The sequence below is a fragment of the Peromyscus californicus genome, unplaced genomic scaffold (genome assembly GCF_007827085.1).
Source record: "Peromyscus californicus insignis strain IS unplaced genomic scaffold, ASM782708v3 Scaffold_4__1_contigs__length_199733344, whole genome shotgun sequence".
NCBI lineage: Eukaryota > Metazoa > Chordata > Mammalia > Rodentia > Cricetidae > Peromyscus > Peromyscus californicus.
This window is the reverse complement of record NW_026294562.1, coordinates 154,958,012-154,977,989: the sequence shown is the minus strand read 5'-3', so window position 1 is coordinate 154,977,989 and position 19,978 is coordinate 154,958,012. Positions and strand designations below refer to the sequence as shown.

Here is a 19,978-nt window from a genome sequence, read left to right as displayed (position 1 = left end):
TGAATTGTAATATAAATATCTGTTATTCAGGATATCTGATATATGACCCTAAAGGGGAGAGACCCACAGGTTGAGAACCACTGCTTTAGAGAACCCTGACGAATACAGTGTGTCTGTGTGTGTCTGTGTGTGTGCATGGGCTGGGGGCATTTGTGTATGTGAGTGCAAGTGCCCTTGAGGCCAGAGGCATCCAATTCCCCTGGAATTGGAGTTCCGTGTGTGTGTGTGTGTGTGTGTGTGTGTGTGTGTGTGTGTGTGTGTGTACATGCTAGTGCACATGGAGGCCAGAGGATAACATCAGGTTTTGCTCCCCTCTCAGGTGTCATCCACCCTGTTCTTTGAGACAAGGACACTTGCTAATTAGAGCTTACCAGGCTGTCTAGGGAGCTGCAGGGAGCCTCTGTCTCTGCCTCCCCAGCACTGGGATCACTGCGTGTAGAACCACGCAGCTTTAAATGTGTGTTCTGGGGATAAAACTCCAGTCCTCAGGCTTGCATAGCACGCGCTTGACCAACTGGGTTATCTCTCCACATCAGCAGTTATTTAAACGCTTACAAACAGAGAGGTAAAGGCAAAGGCTTGGGGTATGCTCCCCAAACTCAAAGTTCGGCATTTCCTCGCAAAAGAAAGGTGGCATAATTCATGCCAGAGTCTTCAAGGAGGCGCTTCCCAAGCCAGCTGCCATCTTCCGTGTTGTCCCTGGATTACGCAGACCTTCCACTAGCGGCCTTGGAAACCTTGTGGAGCCCCTCTCTCAGACACTGAAAAGTCAGCAGTGAGCCTGCACGCACAAAAGTACCTGGCCGGCAGAGGGCGGAGCTTGCATGTGACGTAGGGTCTGGCGCGTTCCTCGTTCGTTACAGCGTTGGCTCCTGAGCCTAACCGTGGTCCTGTTGTCACACCTGTGCCGTGGTGTCAGTTGTAGGGTTTATTGTTGCTTCCTAAGAGGCCTTGGGTAGTGCCTTCATCCACCTGGGAAGGAAAGCATTTAAGCCACTGTGGGGATGAGGAAGGGAGGAGCCTGCTGGGAAGGAGGAGCCAGCAGGAAGGGAGGAGCCTGTCTCCACAGTCCTCTGCTGTACAAGGTTGCACTTTGCTTCCACACTCTAGTCAGGGAACTCTCTGGCTTCCCTCCTCCCCCCAGCTGCTGTGATCTGCATACTCAAGAGGTAGCTCCTAGGTCAGGTATTGTGGCACAGGCCTGTAAGTGCAGGAGGATTGCCATGAGTTCAGGCCAACCTAGACTACATAGTGACTCCCTGGCCAGTCCTAGATACATTGTGAAACCCTGCCTCAACTCCACTCCTCACCAAAAAAATGGTTGTTCCATGTCTTGGCTGTAGGGGTTCGTGTCCACTGAAATTTTCTTCTACTCCTTAGGCTCAGCATGTCCACTGTCAAGGAGCAGCTCATTCAGAACCTAACTGAAGAAGATAAAACCTCCCGGTGTAAGATCACTGTGGTCGGAGTTGGAAATGTCGGCATGGCCTGTGCTATTAGTATCTTACTGAAGGTAAGTAGTTAAAGTCTTTTGTGCAGGAAATCAAGTAAGCTCTCAGGTCAGGGTTGCAGGGCTGATCCCTTAACAGAAATACAGAAAATCTGTGGTGTTGACAGATTTAAGCATTTGCTAGGTGTGGTTTTTGGCACAGGCCTGTAATCCTAGTAGGTTTTCTTGGTAGGCTGAGGCAAAGAAGGTCAGGAGGTCAAGATCATCCATAGCTACAGACCAAGTTTGGGGCCAGGCTGGACTATGTGAAATTCTTGGGGAGAGTGAGAAGAGAGGAGGAGGAAGGAGAGAGGAAAATGGGAGAGAGAAAGAGGATAAGAAGAGAGGGAGAGATGGGTGTGACTCACACTGTGGTGCCAGCCAAGCAGCTTGCCTGGGCCCTGGCCTTCTGAGCACAGATGTTGTGGTCCTAAGTGCTTCACTGTCACTTTGAACATTGTTGGAAACTTGCAGAGGGATATAAGAAGCAAAGTCAGTTCAATTCCAAAACCCAAAGGCTGAGGAATTGGAAGTGCTGGATGCCTCAAAGGTGGAGATGATGAGGAGGAGGTGGGAAGTATCTGAGGAGACACAACTGCCAGGTTCTCTTCTGCATCTTAATCAACCAGGTGGTACTACACCCCACCGCCACCACAGGCACATCCCACTTGGCTTGGGGAGGTAGTTATCTCTTTTTGCTGTGAATAGACAATTAGAAAGCAGACTGCCAGGGCTGGGGAGGTGGCTCAGTGTGTAGAGCACTTGCCACACAAGTGTGAGGACCTGAGTTTGAAGCCCCCAATACCTACATAAAGCTGGACATGGTCATGTGTGTCTGTGGTCCCAGCACTCCTACAGACATAGGAAGTGGAGGCAGGTGGCTTTCTGGAAGTTCAAATGCTAGTTAGCCTGGTGTATGCAACCAGAAAAAAAAACCAACAAAAAAACCCCAGAGGCCCAAGTGTTAGAGAGATGGCTCTGAGGTTAAGAGCACTAACTGTTCTTCCAAAGGTCCTGAGTTCAATTCCCAGCAACCACATGGTGGCTCACAACTATCTATAATGATATTTGATGCCTTCTTCTGACATTCAGGCAGAACACTGTATAAATAAAAAATAAATAAAATCTTTAAAAAAAAACCCAAAACCAGAGACCCTGTTTCAAGCAAGGTGGGAAGTGAGGGTCCATACCCTTGGTAGTACTGCCCCTAACATCCACACATGTGCTGTGGCATGTGCACCATGCTGCATGACTGACTGAATACACATATATTACACACGTACACAGATAAAAGTAATAACTTAAGAAAATATACCACTGGGGAACTGCACATATCCAAAAGAGGAACAGACCATGACTTCCCATCATGGTTAATTGAAACTTCAGTAGGAACCTAGAAGGGAACAGTTAGACAACAGAAAGTTAACGACTGAGTGATGTCACAACCAACTGAAAAAAAGGCTGGAGAGACAACTCAATGATTGACATTCCAGGGCCTGGAGACATGACCCAGTGATTGACATTCCAGGGCCTGGAGACATGACCCAATGATTGAGAGCACTTGTTGCTCTTCCAGAAGACCTGGGTTTGGTTCTGAGCACCACACCAGTAGCTCAGAACCACTTGCCACTCTAGTTCCAGGGGATCAGCTGCCCTTTTCTGGCCTCTGTGCCCACTGTATGCATGTGTTGTATAGACATACATCAGGCAAAAGACATTTGAACAAACAAAGGACCTATTCTACCTGGCACTTGAGAAACAGAGACAGGAGGTTTGCAAGTCTGAGGCCAGCTAGAACTGCACAAGACCCTGTCTGAAAAGTTCCACCCATGCCAGTGAGAAAAAGAATCATGACATCGGTGTATCGAGAGGTGTTATTTAACACACAGAAGGGATGAGTGTAGGAGTGGGAGAAGCACAGGCTGCTGTCGTGTCCTAGTGGGACAAAGTGTCAGCCTGGTCTACAGAGTAAGTTCTAACATAGCCCTCGACACAGAAACCCTGTCTTGAACTCCCCCCAAAGAAAACAGAAAGAAAGAAAAAAATTTGTTTTTCAGGCCTGATGATAAATGCCTGAGGCAGGAGGATTACTAGTTCGAGGCTAGCCTGTATTATATAGCAAGACCCTATTTCAAAACAGCAATAGCCAGCTATCAGGGTGGAGATGCCTAGCAAGCACAATGCCCTGGCTTTGATCAATAAGACCAAATACACCTTGCTTGGTGGCTCACACCTATAATCCTAGTACCAGAAGGTGGAGCTATGAGGACCAGAAGAAGTTCAAGGTCAACCTCAGCTACATTGCAAGCATGAGGCCATCCTGGGAAACATGAAACCCTGTAACAACAACAACAACAACGAGAAAAAAAAAACCCACACATGCAAACATCAGAAACTACTTAAAATTTGCTGTCACTCAAAACACAGCATTTCTAGTTTGCATCTTTTTAGGTTCCATCAATAGGTAACGCTAGAGAAAACTGAAAGGCTAGAGGAGAGCCTTGGCCACCCCCTCAACCACTGCCACCTGATGATCTGGCCACTGTTATTTCACTTGGAGATATTGGCCCATTTCAGAGCTCATTTCTGGCCTCCAGCTTCTCCCCTTCAGTGGCTTTGGCAGAGGAGCCCCTCCCTTTGCCTCCTGTGTTCTAGCCTAGGAGTGGTTGCTTGAGACCCATCTACAAGTTTTGGGTTACCTCAATGTCCCCTTTACGTCTTTCCACCCTGTCAGCTACTCCTTTATTAATTTCTCTGTTGAAAATCTTCAAGTGATTTCTGATTTACCAACCACACCCAGATTGACATAGACCTAAATTTGTAGGTATGGTCTAGTTTCCTTTCACTGTGTGAAATTTCTCTTCTTTCCATTCTATATACACAACATAATTTAGTCAATGTTGGGATCCACTCAGCCCTCCATATAGACACAGAGACACCCATGTATTTAACCAATTATGGGTTGAAAATTTAAAACTTGTGTGGCCTGAACATACAAAGACCATTTGTATCATGATTCTCTAAACAGTGCAGTGCATTAGAGACTGGAGAGCCGGATGGCTCAGCAATAAGAGCACTGGCTGTTCTTTCAAAGAATCCAGGTCCAATTCCCAGCAGCCACACTCTGTCCCAGGAGATTCAGTGTCTTCCTCTGGCCTCAGTGGGCAGCAGGCAAGGGTGCACTGACTTAAATGCAGACCAAGCTCCCATGCACATAAAATAGAGTTATAAAAGTAAAAATGAGGGTTGGCGATTTAGCTCAGTGATAGAGCGCTTGCCTAGCAAGCACAAGGCCCTGTGTTCAGTCCTCAGCTCAAAAAAAAAGTAAAAACGATGCAGTATGCCAACTATTTGCATAGTATTTCTGTTGTATTAGCTTTTAGTTGAAATCTAGAGATTATTTTAAAATACACAAGATGTGCGTAGGTTATGTGCAAATGATCTACCAAGAGCCATGGCTATTCTCATTGGTAACTGAGGCACGTTCTGGAGCCCATCACTCAGGCACTGATGGAGAGCTCCGTATCATTTTTTGGAAGAGCTGCATGGTAACTGCTTCAAGTAGAGCAGCAGCTGACAGATGCCCCTTTTCTTACTCTGAGCTATTAGAATGTAGTCATTGGAACCAAAGAGAATACATATCTCTTTTTTCCTTAATTAATTTTATTCATTTTTTTGTTTGTTTGTTTTTGTTTTTCGAGATGGTTTCTCTGTACAGCTTTGGAGCCTGTCCTGGAACTGACTCTGTAGTGGCTAGCCTCAAACTCAGAGATCCACCTGCCTCTGTCTCCTGAGTGCCGGGATTAAAGGAGTGTGCTATCACTGCCCAGCTTAATTTATTTATTTTTAGTTTATGTGCATTGGTGTGCATTTGCCTGCATGTATGTCTGTGTGAGGGTGTCAGATTCCAAGAGTTACAGACAGTTGTGAACTGTCAAGTGGGTGCTTGGAATTAAACTTGGGTCCTTTGGAAGAGTAGCCAGTGCTTTTAACCACTGAGCCATCTTTCTAGCACTGAGAATGGATTTTTGTTTGTTTGTTTGTTTGTTTTATTTTGATTTATGGTCTTATTACATAGCTGTGGCTGTGCTGGAACTCATTATGCAGACCAGCCTCGCCTCGGACTCACAGAGATCCCATCTGTCTCTGCCCCACAAGTGCGGGGATTAAAGGTGTGGTCACTGTGTGTTACCACTGCCTGGCTGAGAATAAATTTCTTAATAGTCCTATAATCTCTGGTTGTGACAAAAATCCAAATAGAGTTAGAAAAAAACCAGGAATGTGTAGTCGAATTGTAATCCCAGCCCGTGGGAGCCTGAGGCAGAAGAATCATGAGTCTGAGATGCACCTGGATCGTATCAGCATGGCTTGTCTGAATGACTGGAAATTGAGGAATAACCAACTAGCTTGAGATACTCTTGCAGCCTAGAGGCCAGGCACATAAGGCACAGTCTCAGAATAGATTGTCCTCTATTGAGTTCCTTCTTAGGCACTGTCTTTCTATGTGATAGTAAATACAGTTGTTCAGGCCAGGCTTGATGACACACTCGTATAATATCAGTATTTTAGGAGGTAGACTGAGGAAGATCAGGAGTTTAAGGGACCATCCTCAGCTGCATGGACAATTTGAGGCCAATCTGTCCTACATGAGAATCTGTCTCAAAAAAGGCAAGGGACAATACAGTTTGTTCTCAGAGTGTTATGTTATAATTTGATATGTTATAGTAATGTTATATAATATGTTTATAATTTAAAAGAAAAGTGGTCAAAGCTCACAGACACTGTGTTTGTCATGCTAGACCACCTGTGTGTGTTCAGAATGGATTAATTATCAGGGGTTTTGATAGATATCTTTTTATATGAATACAGTAATTGTACACCAGTGAGCACAGCTGGTGAGTTCCCAGTCCAATGAGGATTTTTATTACCAAGGAGGAGGGTTGATACTGGGGCCAGTATGAAAGTGAGGTGAGTGATAATGAAAGACATCGTAGGTGGCTTCTCTCTGTTTGGCCATAAGGATGCACAGTAAAAGCAACATTAGCAGCTTGATACCTGGCTTGATGTTAAACACAGTGAAAAACCTTTGGACAGAATTCCTTCACTTTTCATTGTGTTTAAGGTGTTATTTAAAGACTCAGTTCTAGGTGGATGGAGAGATGGTTCAGTAGTTTAGAGTGCTTGCTACTCTTACAGCATCTACATCAAGTAGCTCACAGCTACCTGTAACTCCAGCTCCAGAGGATCTGGCGCCCTCTTCTGGTCTTGGAGTATGACACACATGTTACACATACACACCATGGAGATACACACAAACTAATAAATAAAAATAATCAGCCAGGCGGTGGTGGCGCACGCCTTTAATCCCAGCACTCGGGAGGCAGAGCCAGGCGGATCTCTGTGAGTTCGAGGCCAGCCTGGGCTACCAAGTGAGTCCCAGGAAAGGCGCAAAGCTACACAGAGAAACCCTGTCTCGAAAAACCAAAAAAACAAACAAACAAACAAAAATAATGAAATATACTCAAAAAAAATGAAATATAATCTCTAAAAAAAGATCTAAAGACACAATTCTATAAAATTCTTATAGATTTGTAAAGGTAAAGCAATTGATACTTCTTCTACATTCTATTCCTCTCTCTGCCCTGGAACCCTTTTGGTCTCCTAAAAGTTTGGACCATGGCATTTATAACTTTTATGTGTTTCAGGATTTGGCTGATGAACTTGCCCTTATTGATGCTGATGCAGACAAACTGAAGGGAGAGACAATGGATCTTCTGCATGGCAGCCTTTTCTTCAACACTTCAAAAATCGTCTCTGGAAAAGGTGGTTTTAGTTTTACGATTTTAGTTTCAGAGCTTTGTAAGAAGTACTCAATTTGTCACATGTAGTGGTTTGGATACCTTGTAATCTCAACATTTGGGAGGTGTACGTGGGAGGGGGATCAGAAGTTTAGGCCAGCCTCAACTACATACTGAGTTTGAGGCCAGCCTGTGCTATATGAAACCCTATCTCAAAAACTAGAAAAGGTAATCAAATTAAGTATAATATTAAAAAATATCACTGAGCTGGGCAGTGGAGTATGTCTTGTATTCAGGAGGCAAAGGTAGGAAGATCTCTGGATTTGAAGACAGCCTGGTCTACAGAGCAAGTTCCATGACAGCCAACGCTACATAAAGAAACCCTGTCTCGCAGGGCGGTGATGGCTCATGCCTTTAATCCCAGCACTCAGGAGGCAGAGCCAGGCGGATCTCTGTGAGTTTGAGGCCAGCTTGGTCTACAGAGTGAGTTCCAGGACAGGCACCAAAACAACACGGAGAAACACTGTCTCTAAAAACCAGAAAAAAAAAAGAAAAAAAGAAACCCTGTCTCAAAAAATACCAACATACATAAGAAACCCTGTCTCAAAAAATATCAACGTACATATATGTATACATGCATATATATCACTGACATTATGACATAACAATTTAAAGACTCATTTCTGCTTGATTTATTTATTTTGAGATAAAATCTTACCATATGGTCATGGCTAGCTTGGTACTCACACAAATCTGCCAGCTTCTTTCTCTTGAGTGCTAGAATTAAAGGTGTGTGCCACCGAGCCCTGAATAAAGGCTTAATGAATGAATGAATGAAGTCATTAATTAGTTGACTGTTGTTGTTTTTTGTTATTATTGTTGCTTTTTTTTTTTTCAAGACAGGGTGTTTCTCTGTGTAGCTTTGGAGCCTCTCCTGGAACTTCTTATGTAGACCAGGCTGACCTCAGACTCACAGAGATCCATCTGCCTCTGCCTCCTGAGTGCTGGTTAGAGGCATGCAACACCACACTTGGCAAACCTGATTATCATTTTTGTTTAAAGACCATTAAATTATAAAAGGGGAAATTTGCAAGACAAAATAATGCAAAACTCCTTGGGGGCTAGGAAGATGGCTCAGTGGTTAAGATCACTTACTGCTCTTTTAGAGGACCTGGGCTTGATTCCCAGCACCCACATGGTGACTGAAAACCATCTGTAACCCCAGGTTACAGATTAGGTTAACTAAGATCTGATGCTCTCTTCCAGACTCTGAGGCACTGCACACATGTGGTGCACCAACATACACTCACATGGTGGAGACAAAACACTCAAACACATAAAATAGTAAATAAATACATCTTAAAATGACTGGCACTGAAGGTAGTTATTTAATTTAAAAGTGTCCTAGAGAGGCACCATAAACATTTCATATTGACCCAAAACATGTAACTATCCTTATTAATTTGCTGGTCTGTCTATCTATCTATCTATCTATCTATCTATCTATCTATCTATCTATCTATCTATCTATCTTTCTGTCTGTCTGTCTGTCTGTCTATCTATCTATCTATCTATCTATCTACCTATCATTACTATTATTTGCTTTTTTTTAGGGTCTCTCTACATAGTCCTGTCAGTTCTGGAACTCATTATGTAGACCAGGCTGGCTTCAAACTCACAGAAGTCTGGCTGCCCCTGCCTTCCAAGTGCTGGGACTAAAGGTGTGCATCACCATGCCCTGTCTATTTTTAAGATGTTGTGTCTGTATATATATCTGCATGTAGTTATGTGTATATGAGTGCAGGTACCTGTGGAGGCCAAAGGCATTGGATCATCTGCATCTGAAATTAGAGAAAGTTGGAAGCCACCAGATGTGGGTGCTGGGAACTGAACTTGGGTCCTCTAGAAGATCAGTTAGTGCTTTTAACTGCTGAGCCATCTCTCCAGCCCTGAGACCCTGTTTTTGTTGTGGTGGTTTTGTTTGTTTTAGAAGTGTGGTAAAGGACCTTACTACTGAGCCTGATGACCTGAGTTCAATTTCAGGGACCCACGTGGAAGAATGAGAGTACTGACTCAAGGTGGCTCTGTGACCTCCACATGAATGCCATGCCATGGCACACACACATACACACACAAATAAATGAGGATCTGAATGATATGTCTTAAATGTTTACATGCTTAGAGGAACTGCTAATTGAAAGTGTCTAATAATGTTTAATAATGATAAGCAAAGCTGTTTATTAGGGTTGGATATTGTAAGTGAAATAATTTCCAGAGTGATAATTACACTTAGTAAATATCAGTAGTTTATTTACTTGTGTGGGTTAAGATCACACATATTTGTAATACTGAATATGGTTCCTTACAATAATTAGAGGTGAATCTGTTATTGCCTTTAGAATCCTAAAACAGACAAAGAAATTCTAAACTTTTGTTTGTTTTTTGTTTGTTATTTGAGACATGGTTTCTCTGTGTAACAGCTCTGACTGTCTGCAACTCACTCTGCAGACCAGGCTGGCCTCGAACTCACAGAGATCCACCTGCTTCTGCCTCCCGAGTGCTGGGATGAAAGGCATGTGCCACCATCTCCTGGCAAGTTGCAAACGTCTAATTCATTTGGGTGTTGCTAGAAAGCCAGGGTGCTGGAGATGTAGTTCAGTGGTGGCATGGCCATTGGTTCAAATCCCAGCAACAGAAGAAAGCAAAGACAGAAGCCAGAGCGCTGCTGACTTCCTTGCCCCAGGCCTTCCTGGAACGAGAGTTAAAGGGAATAGCAGATGAGGAGGGGGCTTTATGAAAGCTGGCAAGTGGCAACAAGTCTTGTTTGGCTTTATGCAAGATGTTCCAGTGTGGGGAGTCTGTCTGTTTCCAAAACCAGGATGTGGAGGTTAGTCTCAACAGCATGGGATGGACGTTTACAGAGTAAGGCACAGTGGTTGCAGTCCTGATCCAAATACTGCCCTCTGTTTCCTTCTTAGATTACAGTGTAACTGCCAACTCCAAATTAGTTATCGTCACAGCTGGTGCAAGGCAGAAGGTGGGAGAATCGCGCCTTGACTTGGTCCAGCGCAATGTTACTATCATGAAATCCATCATTCCTGGCATAGTCCAAAACAGTCCTGACTGTAAACTACTGATTGTCTCAAACCCAGGTGAGGACCCCATCCCCTCCCTGAATGATAATTGGCCCACACCATTCCACTCGAAACTTCACGAAGGTTGCATTTGTGGGTAATAAGCTTCATTCACTCCAAGTCTGTCAGGCCATAAGTTTTTTGTTTGTTTGTTTGGTTTGGTTTTTCAAGACAGGGTTTCTCTGTGTAGTTTTGGTGCCTGTCCTGGATCTTGATCTGTAGACCAGGCCGGCCTCAAACTCACAGAGATCCACCTGGCTCTGCCTCCCAAATGCTGGGATTAAAGGCCTTCGCCACCTCCGCTGGCACCCTAAGTTTTGATAGATGCCATCATGGTGCCATCACAGTAAGATCTGGAGCATCTCTATCACTGCTGCAGGGCCATGGGCTCATTTGTGGTTCATCCTTCATCTTCCTGCTTGACTCATTTTCTGGGACTTCAGAAACAAAACAAAACAAAACCCAGCAGAGAGTACAAACTTTTTTACACCAGCCCCTTTTACAGCACAGTTAGTTTGGATTCATCTGTGTCTGAGATGTGTCAGGGATTTGTGCCTTTGCATTGCTGGAGTCTTCTGTTGATGTTTCCATGTGTGTGTGGTGGGATGAGCAGATGTATGCACCTGCAGCCCATGTGGAGGAAAGAGGTTGGTGTCTTCCTCCCCTGCTCTCCAGCATCTCTCACTGAACCTGGAGCTTGCCATTTGGCTAGACTCCTGACCACTAGGTTCTTTGGCCTATCGGTCTCTACATCCCCAACCCTTACCTGCCCATTTTATGTACTTATATTTTTAAAAATCAGATCCTATTATAGATGGTTGTGAGCTTCCATGTGGTTACTGAGAACTGAACTCAGGTCCTCCAGAAGAGCAACCAGTGCTCTTAACCGCTGAGCCATCTCTCTACCCCACCCCCATGTTTTACTTTTTACATGGGTACTAGGGATCTGAACTCAGGTCCTCACCCTTGGATAGCAAGCACTCTACCCACTGAGCCATTTCTGCGTCCTGTTTATACATTTCAAATACTCTTTTTTTCACCTGTTGATGTTTATTTTATGTGTATGAATGTTTTGCCTACATGTATGCATGGGTACCACATGAATGCCTGGTAACCATGGAGGCCAGAAGAGAGTGTAAGATCCCCTTGAACTTAAGTTGCAGACAGTTGTGAGCCATCATGTGGGTGCTTGGAACCAAACCTGGGTCCTCTACAAGAGCAGTTCTTAACCACTGAGGCATCTCTGCAGCTCCTGTTGATGTTTGTTTGATTGTTTTTTGAGACAGTGTTTTGGTGTGTAGCTTTGGAGCCTGTCCTGGAACTCACTCTGTAGACCAGGCTTGCCTCAGATCTACCTGCCTCTGCCTCCCAAGTGCTGGGATTAAAGGCTTGCACATCCACTGCCTGGCCCATTCATAGGTTTATAAGGATAATGCAAACATTCATGTGCAAGCATTTGTGTGGTCATACTTCTTCCTTTCTTTGGAGTAAGTGATGGGGGCAGGGAGGCCCAAGTGAGTCACATACTCTGAAGTGTTTGGCTCTGTTAGAACCTGTTTTCAAAGTCCTGTGCTGTAGTTGAAAGATTTCCTGTGTCCCACCCAGCCCATGGTCGGGACAAATCTCTCTCACCCACAGTCCCACAGCCACTTATAAAATAATCACTGAGAGGCTTAGTATTAATTACAAACTGTATGGCCTATGGCAGGCTTCTTGCTAGCTAGCTCTTTTATCTTAAATTAACCCATTTCTATTTATCTATGTATTGCCATGTGGCCGTGGAATTACTGGTCTTTTGGTATCTTGCTCCTTGGGTGGCAGGCTGGCATCTCCTCTGCCTCTGCCTTTCTTCTTCCTGACTCTCTCTTGGATTTCCTGCCTGGCTATAACCTGACTCGCCATTGGCCAGAGTAGCTTCTTTATTAACCAATCATAGCAACACATATTCACAGCATACAGAAAGACATCCCACAGCATTGTGCCTTTGACATTGTCACGAGCACTCTCTGTTCCCTGTGTTCTGACCACCCCTGCTCTTGTTAGCCTTTCAAATGTTTAACTCCAGTGTCTTATTCCCCAGTGTCTTATTTTTGAAATTAGTCTAGCCAGATAGAGCTTCAACATCAAAGCCAAGTTGGCATGAAGTTTCTGTATTGCTCACAAAACTGCAGACTGTTGCGGCTGTGTCCATGCATTATTCCAGGGAACATGTTGATAGCTCAGGTGAGGATGAGCCAATGGAAAGAAGAAATCCAGGGGCTAAAGAGGTGGAAACTGACCCATTATTAGATTTGCTGAAAAGCCCATAGAGTATCTCAGAAGATGCTTTAAGATTCTAATAGTGAATGATTTCACATAAAAAGCCCTACTATGCCAACTTTAAGATTTACTGTACTTTGAACTTTGATGAATTAGCATTTGAGTCCAGACAATTTATCTTTTTATAAAAGCTACGGATCTTTCTCAAACCATGTTTGAAATTGTTCTTCCTAGTGGATATTTTGACTTATGTGGTATGGAAAATAAGTGGCCTCCCTCCAACTCGTGTGATTGGAAGTGGCTGTAACCTAGACTCTGCCCGTTTCCGTTACCTGATTGGAGAGAAGTTGGGTGTCCACCCTGCAAGTTGCCATGGCTGGGTTCTCGGAGAACACGGTGACTCTAGTGGTGAGTGTGACCCAGTTATTGTAAGTGCCTTTCCAGTGTTCAGTAATGCTTCTCTTCAGAACCCATTCTCTGTATAATTTTCATTTTGTTGTTATTTTCTTTGGTGTATGTTTTTTCTATTTGTATGTTTTTCAGACTATTTTAATTGAGTGAGTCATGGTAGTGTCTTCCTGGAATCCCACAATTTCAGAGGTAGAAGCAGGAGGATTGCTAGTGCTAGGCCAGCCTTGGCTACAAAACAATTCCCTGTCTGAAACAGTGGAAAACATTTATTGATGCATAATTATGCATATATGGAGAGTACACTTAGATGATTGATGCATACATATGTAACCTAGTGATCAATCAATGCTATCAGCTTCGTGGTCACCTCATCAATCTATCACTTCTCTGTGATGAGAACATTAAAAACCTATCTAGTTTGACATCTAGACAATCTTTTAAATGTTTTTTATTATTTTAAATTATGTGTATGTCTGTGTGTGGGTATGTGCACCTGAGTAGAGGTGCCTGCAGAGGTCAGAGGTGCTGTATCTCCCTGGAACTGGGGTTACAGGTGGTTGTAAGCTGCCTGATGTGGGTGCTGGAAAGAGCAGAATCTGTTCTTAACCACTGAGCCTTTTCTCCAGCCTGAGACCATACTTGCCCTTTTTAAAGGACAGGTCTCCTGGATGTCAGGCTGTCCTGAACCTTGCTCAGTAGCTAAGGATGACATTGAAGTTTGCTCTCCTGCCTCTATTTCCCAAGCACTCTGTCAGCTAAACTCCGTGCCCAGCACAAGAGCACATAATCACCAACTACAGTCTGCTTACCCTGCAACCGAGCACCAGCACTTGCCTCTCTTCTGCTCAGAAGTGTGTGCTGCCCCAGGGCGCCCTTTCTCCCACCTTCCCTAGTATCTCGTGGCCTCAATTCTACACTTTCTCATGTCTGCTTTTTCAGATTTCATATTTAAATGACATCACTCCCCAGTTGACTGTCTGTGTCTGGCTCATATTGCTGAACATAATTTCCTGTTTAACTCAGGTCATCACAAATGACAAAGTTGGATCCTTTTGAGGCTGAGCAGTATTGTATTACACACACCCACACACTATTCTTTCCATCTGTCTTTTGATGGAATTTTGGCTGACTGTAAGTCTTGGAGGGTACATGTAAGACTGTAGTAAACAGGTGGGCAGCTGTTGTCCTCAATATACTGACCTCAATTTCTTCGGTTGTATGACCTGCCCAGTAATGGGATGCTGGCTCATATGGTTCATTCTAGTTTTAGTTTTTGAGGTATCTCCATGTTGTTTCCCACACATGGATGTGCCAACTCACATTGCCATCACCAGGACACGAGTGTCCCCTTTCTCCACAGCCTTGCCAGCCTTTGTTACCTCTTGTCTTTTTGACAGTTGTCACTCTGATTAGGGAGAGAGGAGTTGCACTGTGAATTTGTTGTTCTGCCTTTAGCTTTATTGGTTGTTTTTTGTTTTTTGAGCAAAGGACTCACTCTGTAGCTCAGGCTGTGTAACTGCTCCCCACTGAAGATCGGCAATACTACGTGCTTTGGCGACACAGAGGCTGTTCTCCTTACCATGTTAAGCATGACTTTGATGTTGGAGGCTGAGGTGATCTTCCTGCCTCAATCTCTCATGTGCTGGGATTATAGGCCAACTCTCATGGTTTTGTTTTGAACTTCCATGTTGAGTGTTGTGAAGCACATTCCATTTTCCTCCTAACAGAAGTACACGTTCAAATTCCTAAACAAATAGTGCATCTATTCTTGTTACTGACATGTCTGAGTTCCTTATGTTCTCTGAAACTTTACCTCTCATCAATCTGTAACTTACAGATGTTTTTTCTGCTCTATACTACACTCCACTCTCTTATTTCTTGATACAATCCCATTCATCTATTTGATGTTTTTTTTCTTGTGTGTGTGTGTGTGTGTTGGTGTGCATGCATGTGTGTAGGTTCAAAGTTGATGTCAGGTGTCTTTTCCCATTACTTTCCACCCTTATTTTGAGTCAGGGTCTCTCAGTGAGCTCTACCAATCCTGGGCAGTCCACAGAGCCACCTTGCCTGGGGATTCCATCTCTGCTCTCTTGTTTATACAGAGGTGTTTTGATTTCATATCCTTGGAAATAGTTTATATGAGTCTATGCGGCTGTTTATTGCTCCTCAGCTCTGTTGCTGTGGGGAAGTGTGGTATATATGTGCAACTCCCTCTCCTCTAATTGATAGCATGTTTCTTAGCAATCCTTTTTCTTTGTAGATTCTGCATTTTGTATATTGCTTTAAAATGTTTCCTGTGCCATACAGCTATAAATAATTCAACTATGTGTTTTCTAATGTTATTTCCTATAAGTCCTCTTTCTGTTCATTTATTTTGGGGGCTGGAGAGATAGCTCAGCAGCTAAAGAGTAGATGCTCATTGCTACCTGTAACTCCAGCCTCAGGGGATCCAACACTCACTTCTGGACTCTGCTGCCATTTATGTGCACAAACCCACATACAGACACACAGGTACACCTCAGTAAAAATCACAACATACAAACAAAAACAATAAAATAGGTCTTAAAAAAACTAGAAACACCCTAACGCCTTGCTTTTTATATGATGTGAGATTACATCTTAACATTAAAATCCAAACAAAAAATACTCCTAGGTGTGCTGGTGAACACTTTGTAATGGCAGCACTTAGGAGGCTGGGACAGAAGGATCAGGAGTTCACAGACATCCTAGGGTACATAGCAAGTTCAACACTCTCAACCAACCAAAGCCGGGGGTGGTGATATATGCCTAAAATCTAATAATTTGGGAGGTGGGGGTGGAGGCAGGAGGATCAGGAGTTGGAGGCCGCCTTTGGCTATCCATTGAGCTTGAGGCTAGCCAGAGTTATATGATACCCTTTCTTAAAAACAAAGAGCAAAGCCTGTCTGTCAACACTAGCCTAGTGTGGGAGCATATGCTTGTCATCCAGCACTCAGGGCAAAGGCAGGAAGACAGGAATTTGAAGACAGCTGGGGCCTTTCTCAAAAGAACCAAACCCAAACAGAATAGAATCCCCTCCCCACCCCCAACAAAACAGCCCAGCACTGAAATCAAGCCACTGACTCAGCTTTGGCAAGAGGAGCTCACATGGAGAGTTGGTTTTTTGTTTTGTTTTTCTTTAGTGCCCTTATGGAGTGGTGTGAATGTTGCTGGCATACCTCTGAAGTCACTGAACCCAGCATTAGGAACGGACTCAGACAAGGAAGGGTGGAAACAGATCCACAAACAAGTGGTGGAAAGGTGACAGAAGTTCTGTGATTTTTAATGCCCCAATCATCATTATTAAGAATAAAGCCAGGCAGTCGTGGCACATGCCTTTAATCCCAGCACTTGGGAGACAGAGGCAGGCAGATCTCTGTGAGTTTGAGGCCAGCCTGGGTTACTGAGTGAGTTCTAGGAAAGGTGCAAAGCTACACAGAAAAACTCTGTCTCGAAAAACAAAGAAACAAGAATAAATTTTGATGGCTGGAGGGATGGCTTAGAGGTTAAAAGCATAGGCTGGTCTTCCAGAGAACCTGAGTTCAATTCCCAGCAACCACATGGCAGCTCACAACCATCTATGATGAGATATGGTGCCTTCTTCTGGTATGTAGGCATACATTCCGGCAGAACACTGCATACAAAATAAATGAGTCTTAAAAAATAAAAGAATAAATTTTGAGCCAGGTGGTGGTGGCACATGCCTTTAATCCTACCACTCAGAAGGCAGAGGCAGGTGAATCTATGTGAGTTCAAGGCCAGCCTGGTCTACAGAACTAGTTCCAGGATAACCAAGACTATACAGAGAAGCCCTATCTTGAAAAGTAAAAATAAAAATAAAATAAAATAAAAGTTAATTCCATCTTGTGGTGCTTATGTCCTAGTATTTTGATTTCATGATACAGATGAACTGATTCTTTTTTGTTCTTTGTCTTGTTTCAAGACAGAGTCTTTCTATGTAGACTAGGCTGACCTAGAACTCTTATAGATCTACCTTTCTCTGCCTCCTAGTACTTGGATTAAAGACATTTGCCACCATGCCTGACTTTTAATTGTTTCAAGTAATAATGACTTATTTTTTTGAGACAGGGTCTTATTGTATATATATGTGTGTATATATATATATGTGTGTGTGTGTGTGTGTGTGCTTATATATACATATATATGTATACAGACACATATATATGTATATGGTTGGCCCAGAACTCACTATGTAGATCAAGTTGGCCTGGAACTCAAGATATTCACCTGTGCTCCACCATGCCTGGCTGAAGTCTATTTTTAAAAATTGTAAGTCATGAACACTTCTAGAAGAACTCTGAGAAAATGTTAATAGCATGGCATAGACAGAGATGCTTCATAAGGGATAGGTGAGCAACAATGTTGTCTCTGAGTTGACCTGTCATGATTTTGATTTCCTTCCTCATGTCATTGCAGTGCCTATGAGATTGTTCGGCTGAAGGGCTACACCTCTTGGGCTATTGGGCTCTCTGTGATGGATCTGGCGGGATCAATGATAAAGAATCTTAGGAGGGTGCATCCCGTTTCCACACTGGTTAAGGTATGCCTGGAGGAAATGTGCATTTATCATATTCCTGGTCACTGGTGAGGTTGAGTGTAAAGTAACTTGAGAATGAGGCAGGCGATGGAGAGTTTGATGCAGGAAGAAGTATTGGGAGAACACAGGAGGGAGGGACCACCCTGCACTCTTAGGAAAGTTGCAGAGTATGAGACTCTGGGCATGTATGGGAAATTGGGAGGCACTGTCAGAGTCTAGAGACCCTGACATGTTTACAGCCAAAGCTCTTCCATTACCATCCACAAAGGAAGCCTCAGCCCTGGAGGGGCGGGGGTGCAGGGCAGGAAGATGGGAAGAGTTCCCTGGGTGTTTCATCTTCCAGGAGTGGCAGTGGGGTAGGTAGTATGGGACAGCAGATGCTGGCTTACGCGGGCAGATGTATAGGCTGACTATAACAGTGTCTCACAGCTGTTTCCATAGCCTTGGCTGTGGGAATGTAGAGAATGTTGAGCCACTGGCTAGAATTCCACAGGCAAGTAATGTAGTGGCTATACCTCTTCCATGTACTGTCCAGCCTGGGAGTTCTAGGGTGGCTCTCCAGGAAAAGTGGCAGTTTAAGGGTACAGGACAGGGTTACATCTCAAGGACATGTCCCCACATACTACCCTAGGCATGCTGGAGTAGTGCTGGGCTCCTCCTTTGGGACTTCACTTCTGGAGGCTTAAGACACTATCTAGCAACTAGTTTCCAGACTCAGTGGTGCCCTCTGTTAAAGGTACAAAGTAGAGGCTTCCTGGTCACCACCCACTTTAGCCTTCCCTGTCCCCTTGGTGTACACAGAGGCTGCTTGCTCTCAGCCCTTCACCAGATAAAAAGGTCACATAAAGATAGCACCACATCCTTCCCTTTTGAAATCAAGGTGGTCTGTTAAGGGAGGGAGGGAGGGAGATTTTACCTTTCCCTAATCCTGGCACATTCTTCTTGTTGGTGGCCACCCACACGGTCCAGGACAAAGATGGCTCTGAGTTCTGCCTCTGCACAGCTCTGCTTGGTGCTATAGTCTACTGCTCATTTTTATTCTGATGCTCTCCTGCACAGTGGCAAGGGAATCAAACAATGATGTGACCTTGTATTTCAGGGCTTATATGGGATAAAGGAAGAAATCTTTCTCAGTGTTCCTTGTATCTTGGGACGAAATGGCGTCACGGACATTGTGAAAGTGAACCTGAACCCTGATGAGGAGGAACTTATCAGGAAGAGTGCAGAAACACTCTGGAACGTCCAGAAGAACCTGGAAATATGAAGTCTCAACATTCTACACTTTTACAGATGTGTGGTTGCATATTTCACCTTTCAAGTGTTTCCGTATAATAAAAAGTTAAACAAAATATTGGAGACCTATGACATAACAGCAGTCTCTTGAGGTCAGAAAGATAAGTGCTGAAGACATTTCTTCCTCCCCTTTCTTTTGAGACAGGGTCTCACTATAGAGCCTGGCTGGCCTGGAACTCTAGACCTGGCTGGCCTCAGAGATCTTGTAAGCCTTGAAGTGCTGGGATTAAAGGCATGTACCACCATGCCCAGCTGAAATGTCTGCCTTTTATGAATCCTGTGTCTGTTCTAGCAATGAGGTCCGTACAGGTTGGAATTATGATTCCGAGACACCAATGAGTGAATAGCTCTCAACTTCCACAGCGCACATGTGACACAGGAAATCCTCCTTCTAGCCTGAAGTTTCACAGTGTGTCTCTTTCATTGCATCACATTGCTTAATTAGTTCCCATGTCTGTGTATACTCTTTACTAAATATAAGATCATACATATCAAGGGCCTGGAGATATGGCTCAGTGGTTAAGGCACTTGTTGCCTTTCCAGAGGACTCTGGTTTGGTCCCCCCGCACCCACATGGATCTCCAGTTCCAGGAGATCTCACTCCATCTTCTGCACTCTCTGATCACCAGGCACACACACATGCAGATGAAACATTCACAGACAACAGAAAACAATAAAGCTTTAAAAAAAACAACCATGTGGGCTGGAGAGATGGCTCAGCAGTTAAGAGCACTGGCTGGTCTTCCAGGGTCCTGAGTTCAATTCCCAGCAACCACATGGTGGCTCACAACCGTCTGTAATGAGATCTGGCACCCTCTTCTGGCATGCAGGCAGAACACTGTATACATAATAAATCTTAAAAAACAACAACAACAAAAAAAAACGACCATATATATCAGAAGGAAAACAGAGATACAACTTTTGAAGTGGGGTAGGGCTGGGTGCGGTGAGACCAGCGCCCAGGAGGCAGAGGAAGGGGGTTTGTTTAGCACACTACTAACTGCATCACCATGCTTTG

The 19,978-nt window shown here is 44.1% G+C and overlaps 1 protein-coding gene across 1 annotated transcript; it reads left to right on the top strand.

Moving 5' to 3' along the window:
- The first annotated feature begins 855 nt into the window (after positions 1-855).
- Positions 856-19,506, top strand: LOC128095127 (L-lactate dehydrogenase C chain-like). Its single transcript, XM_052713851.1, has 7 exons — positions 856-1,513; positions 7,195-7,312; positions 10,266-10,439; positions 12,915-13,088; positions 16,253-16,370; positions 17,547-17,670; positions 18,767-19,506. The coding sequence occupies exons 1-7, from the start codon at positions 1,388-1,390 to the stop codon at positions 18,929-18,931; spliced, it is 999 nt and encodes a 332-aa protein (XP_052569811.1). The 5' UTR covers positions 856-1,387; the 3' UTR covers positions 18,932-19,506.
- Positions 19,507-19,978: the final 472 nt, after the last annotated feature.

What these genes read in the sequence shown, in the direction of transcription:
- LOC128095127 (XM_052713851.1), top strand. Translation starts at nt 1,388, where the DNA reads ATGTCCACTGTCAAGGAGCAGCTCATTCAGAACCTAACTGAAGAAGAT. An exon ending in AGAACACGGTGACTCTAGTG is followed by an intron (nt 13,089 to 16,252) that starts GTGAGTGTGACC and finishes GTTTTTCTTTAG; the next exon opens with TGCCCTTATGGAGTGGTGTG. An exon ending in CCGTTTCCACACTGGTTAAG is followed by an intron (nt 17,671 to 18,766) that starts GTATGCCTGGAG and finishes CTTGTATTTCAG; the next exon opens with GGCTTATATGGGATAAAGGA.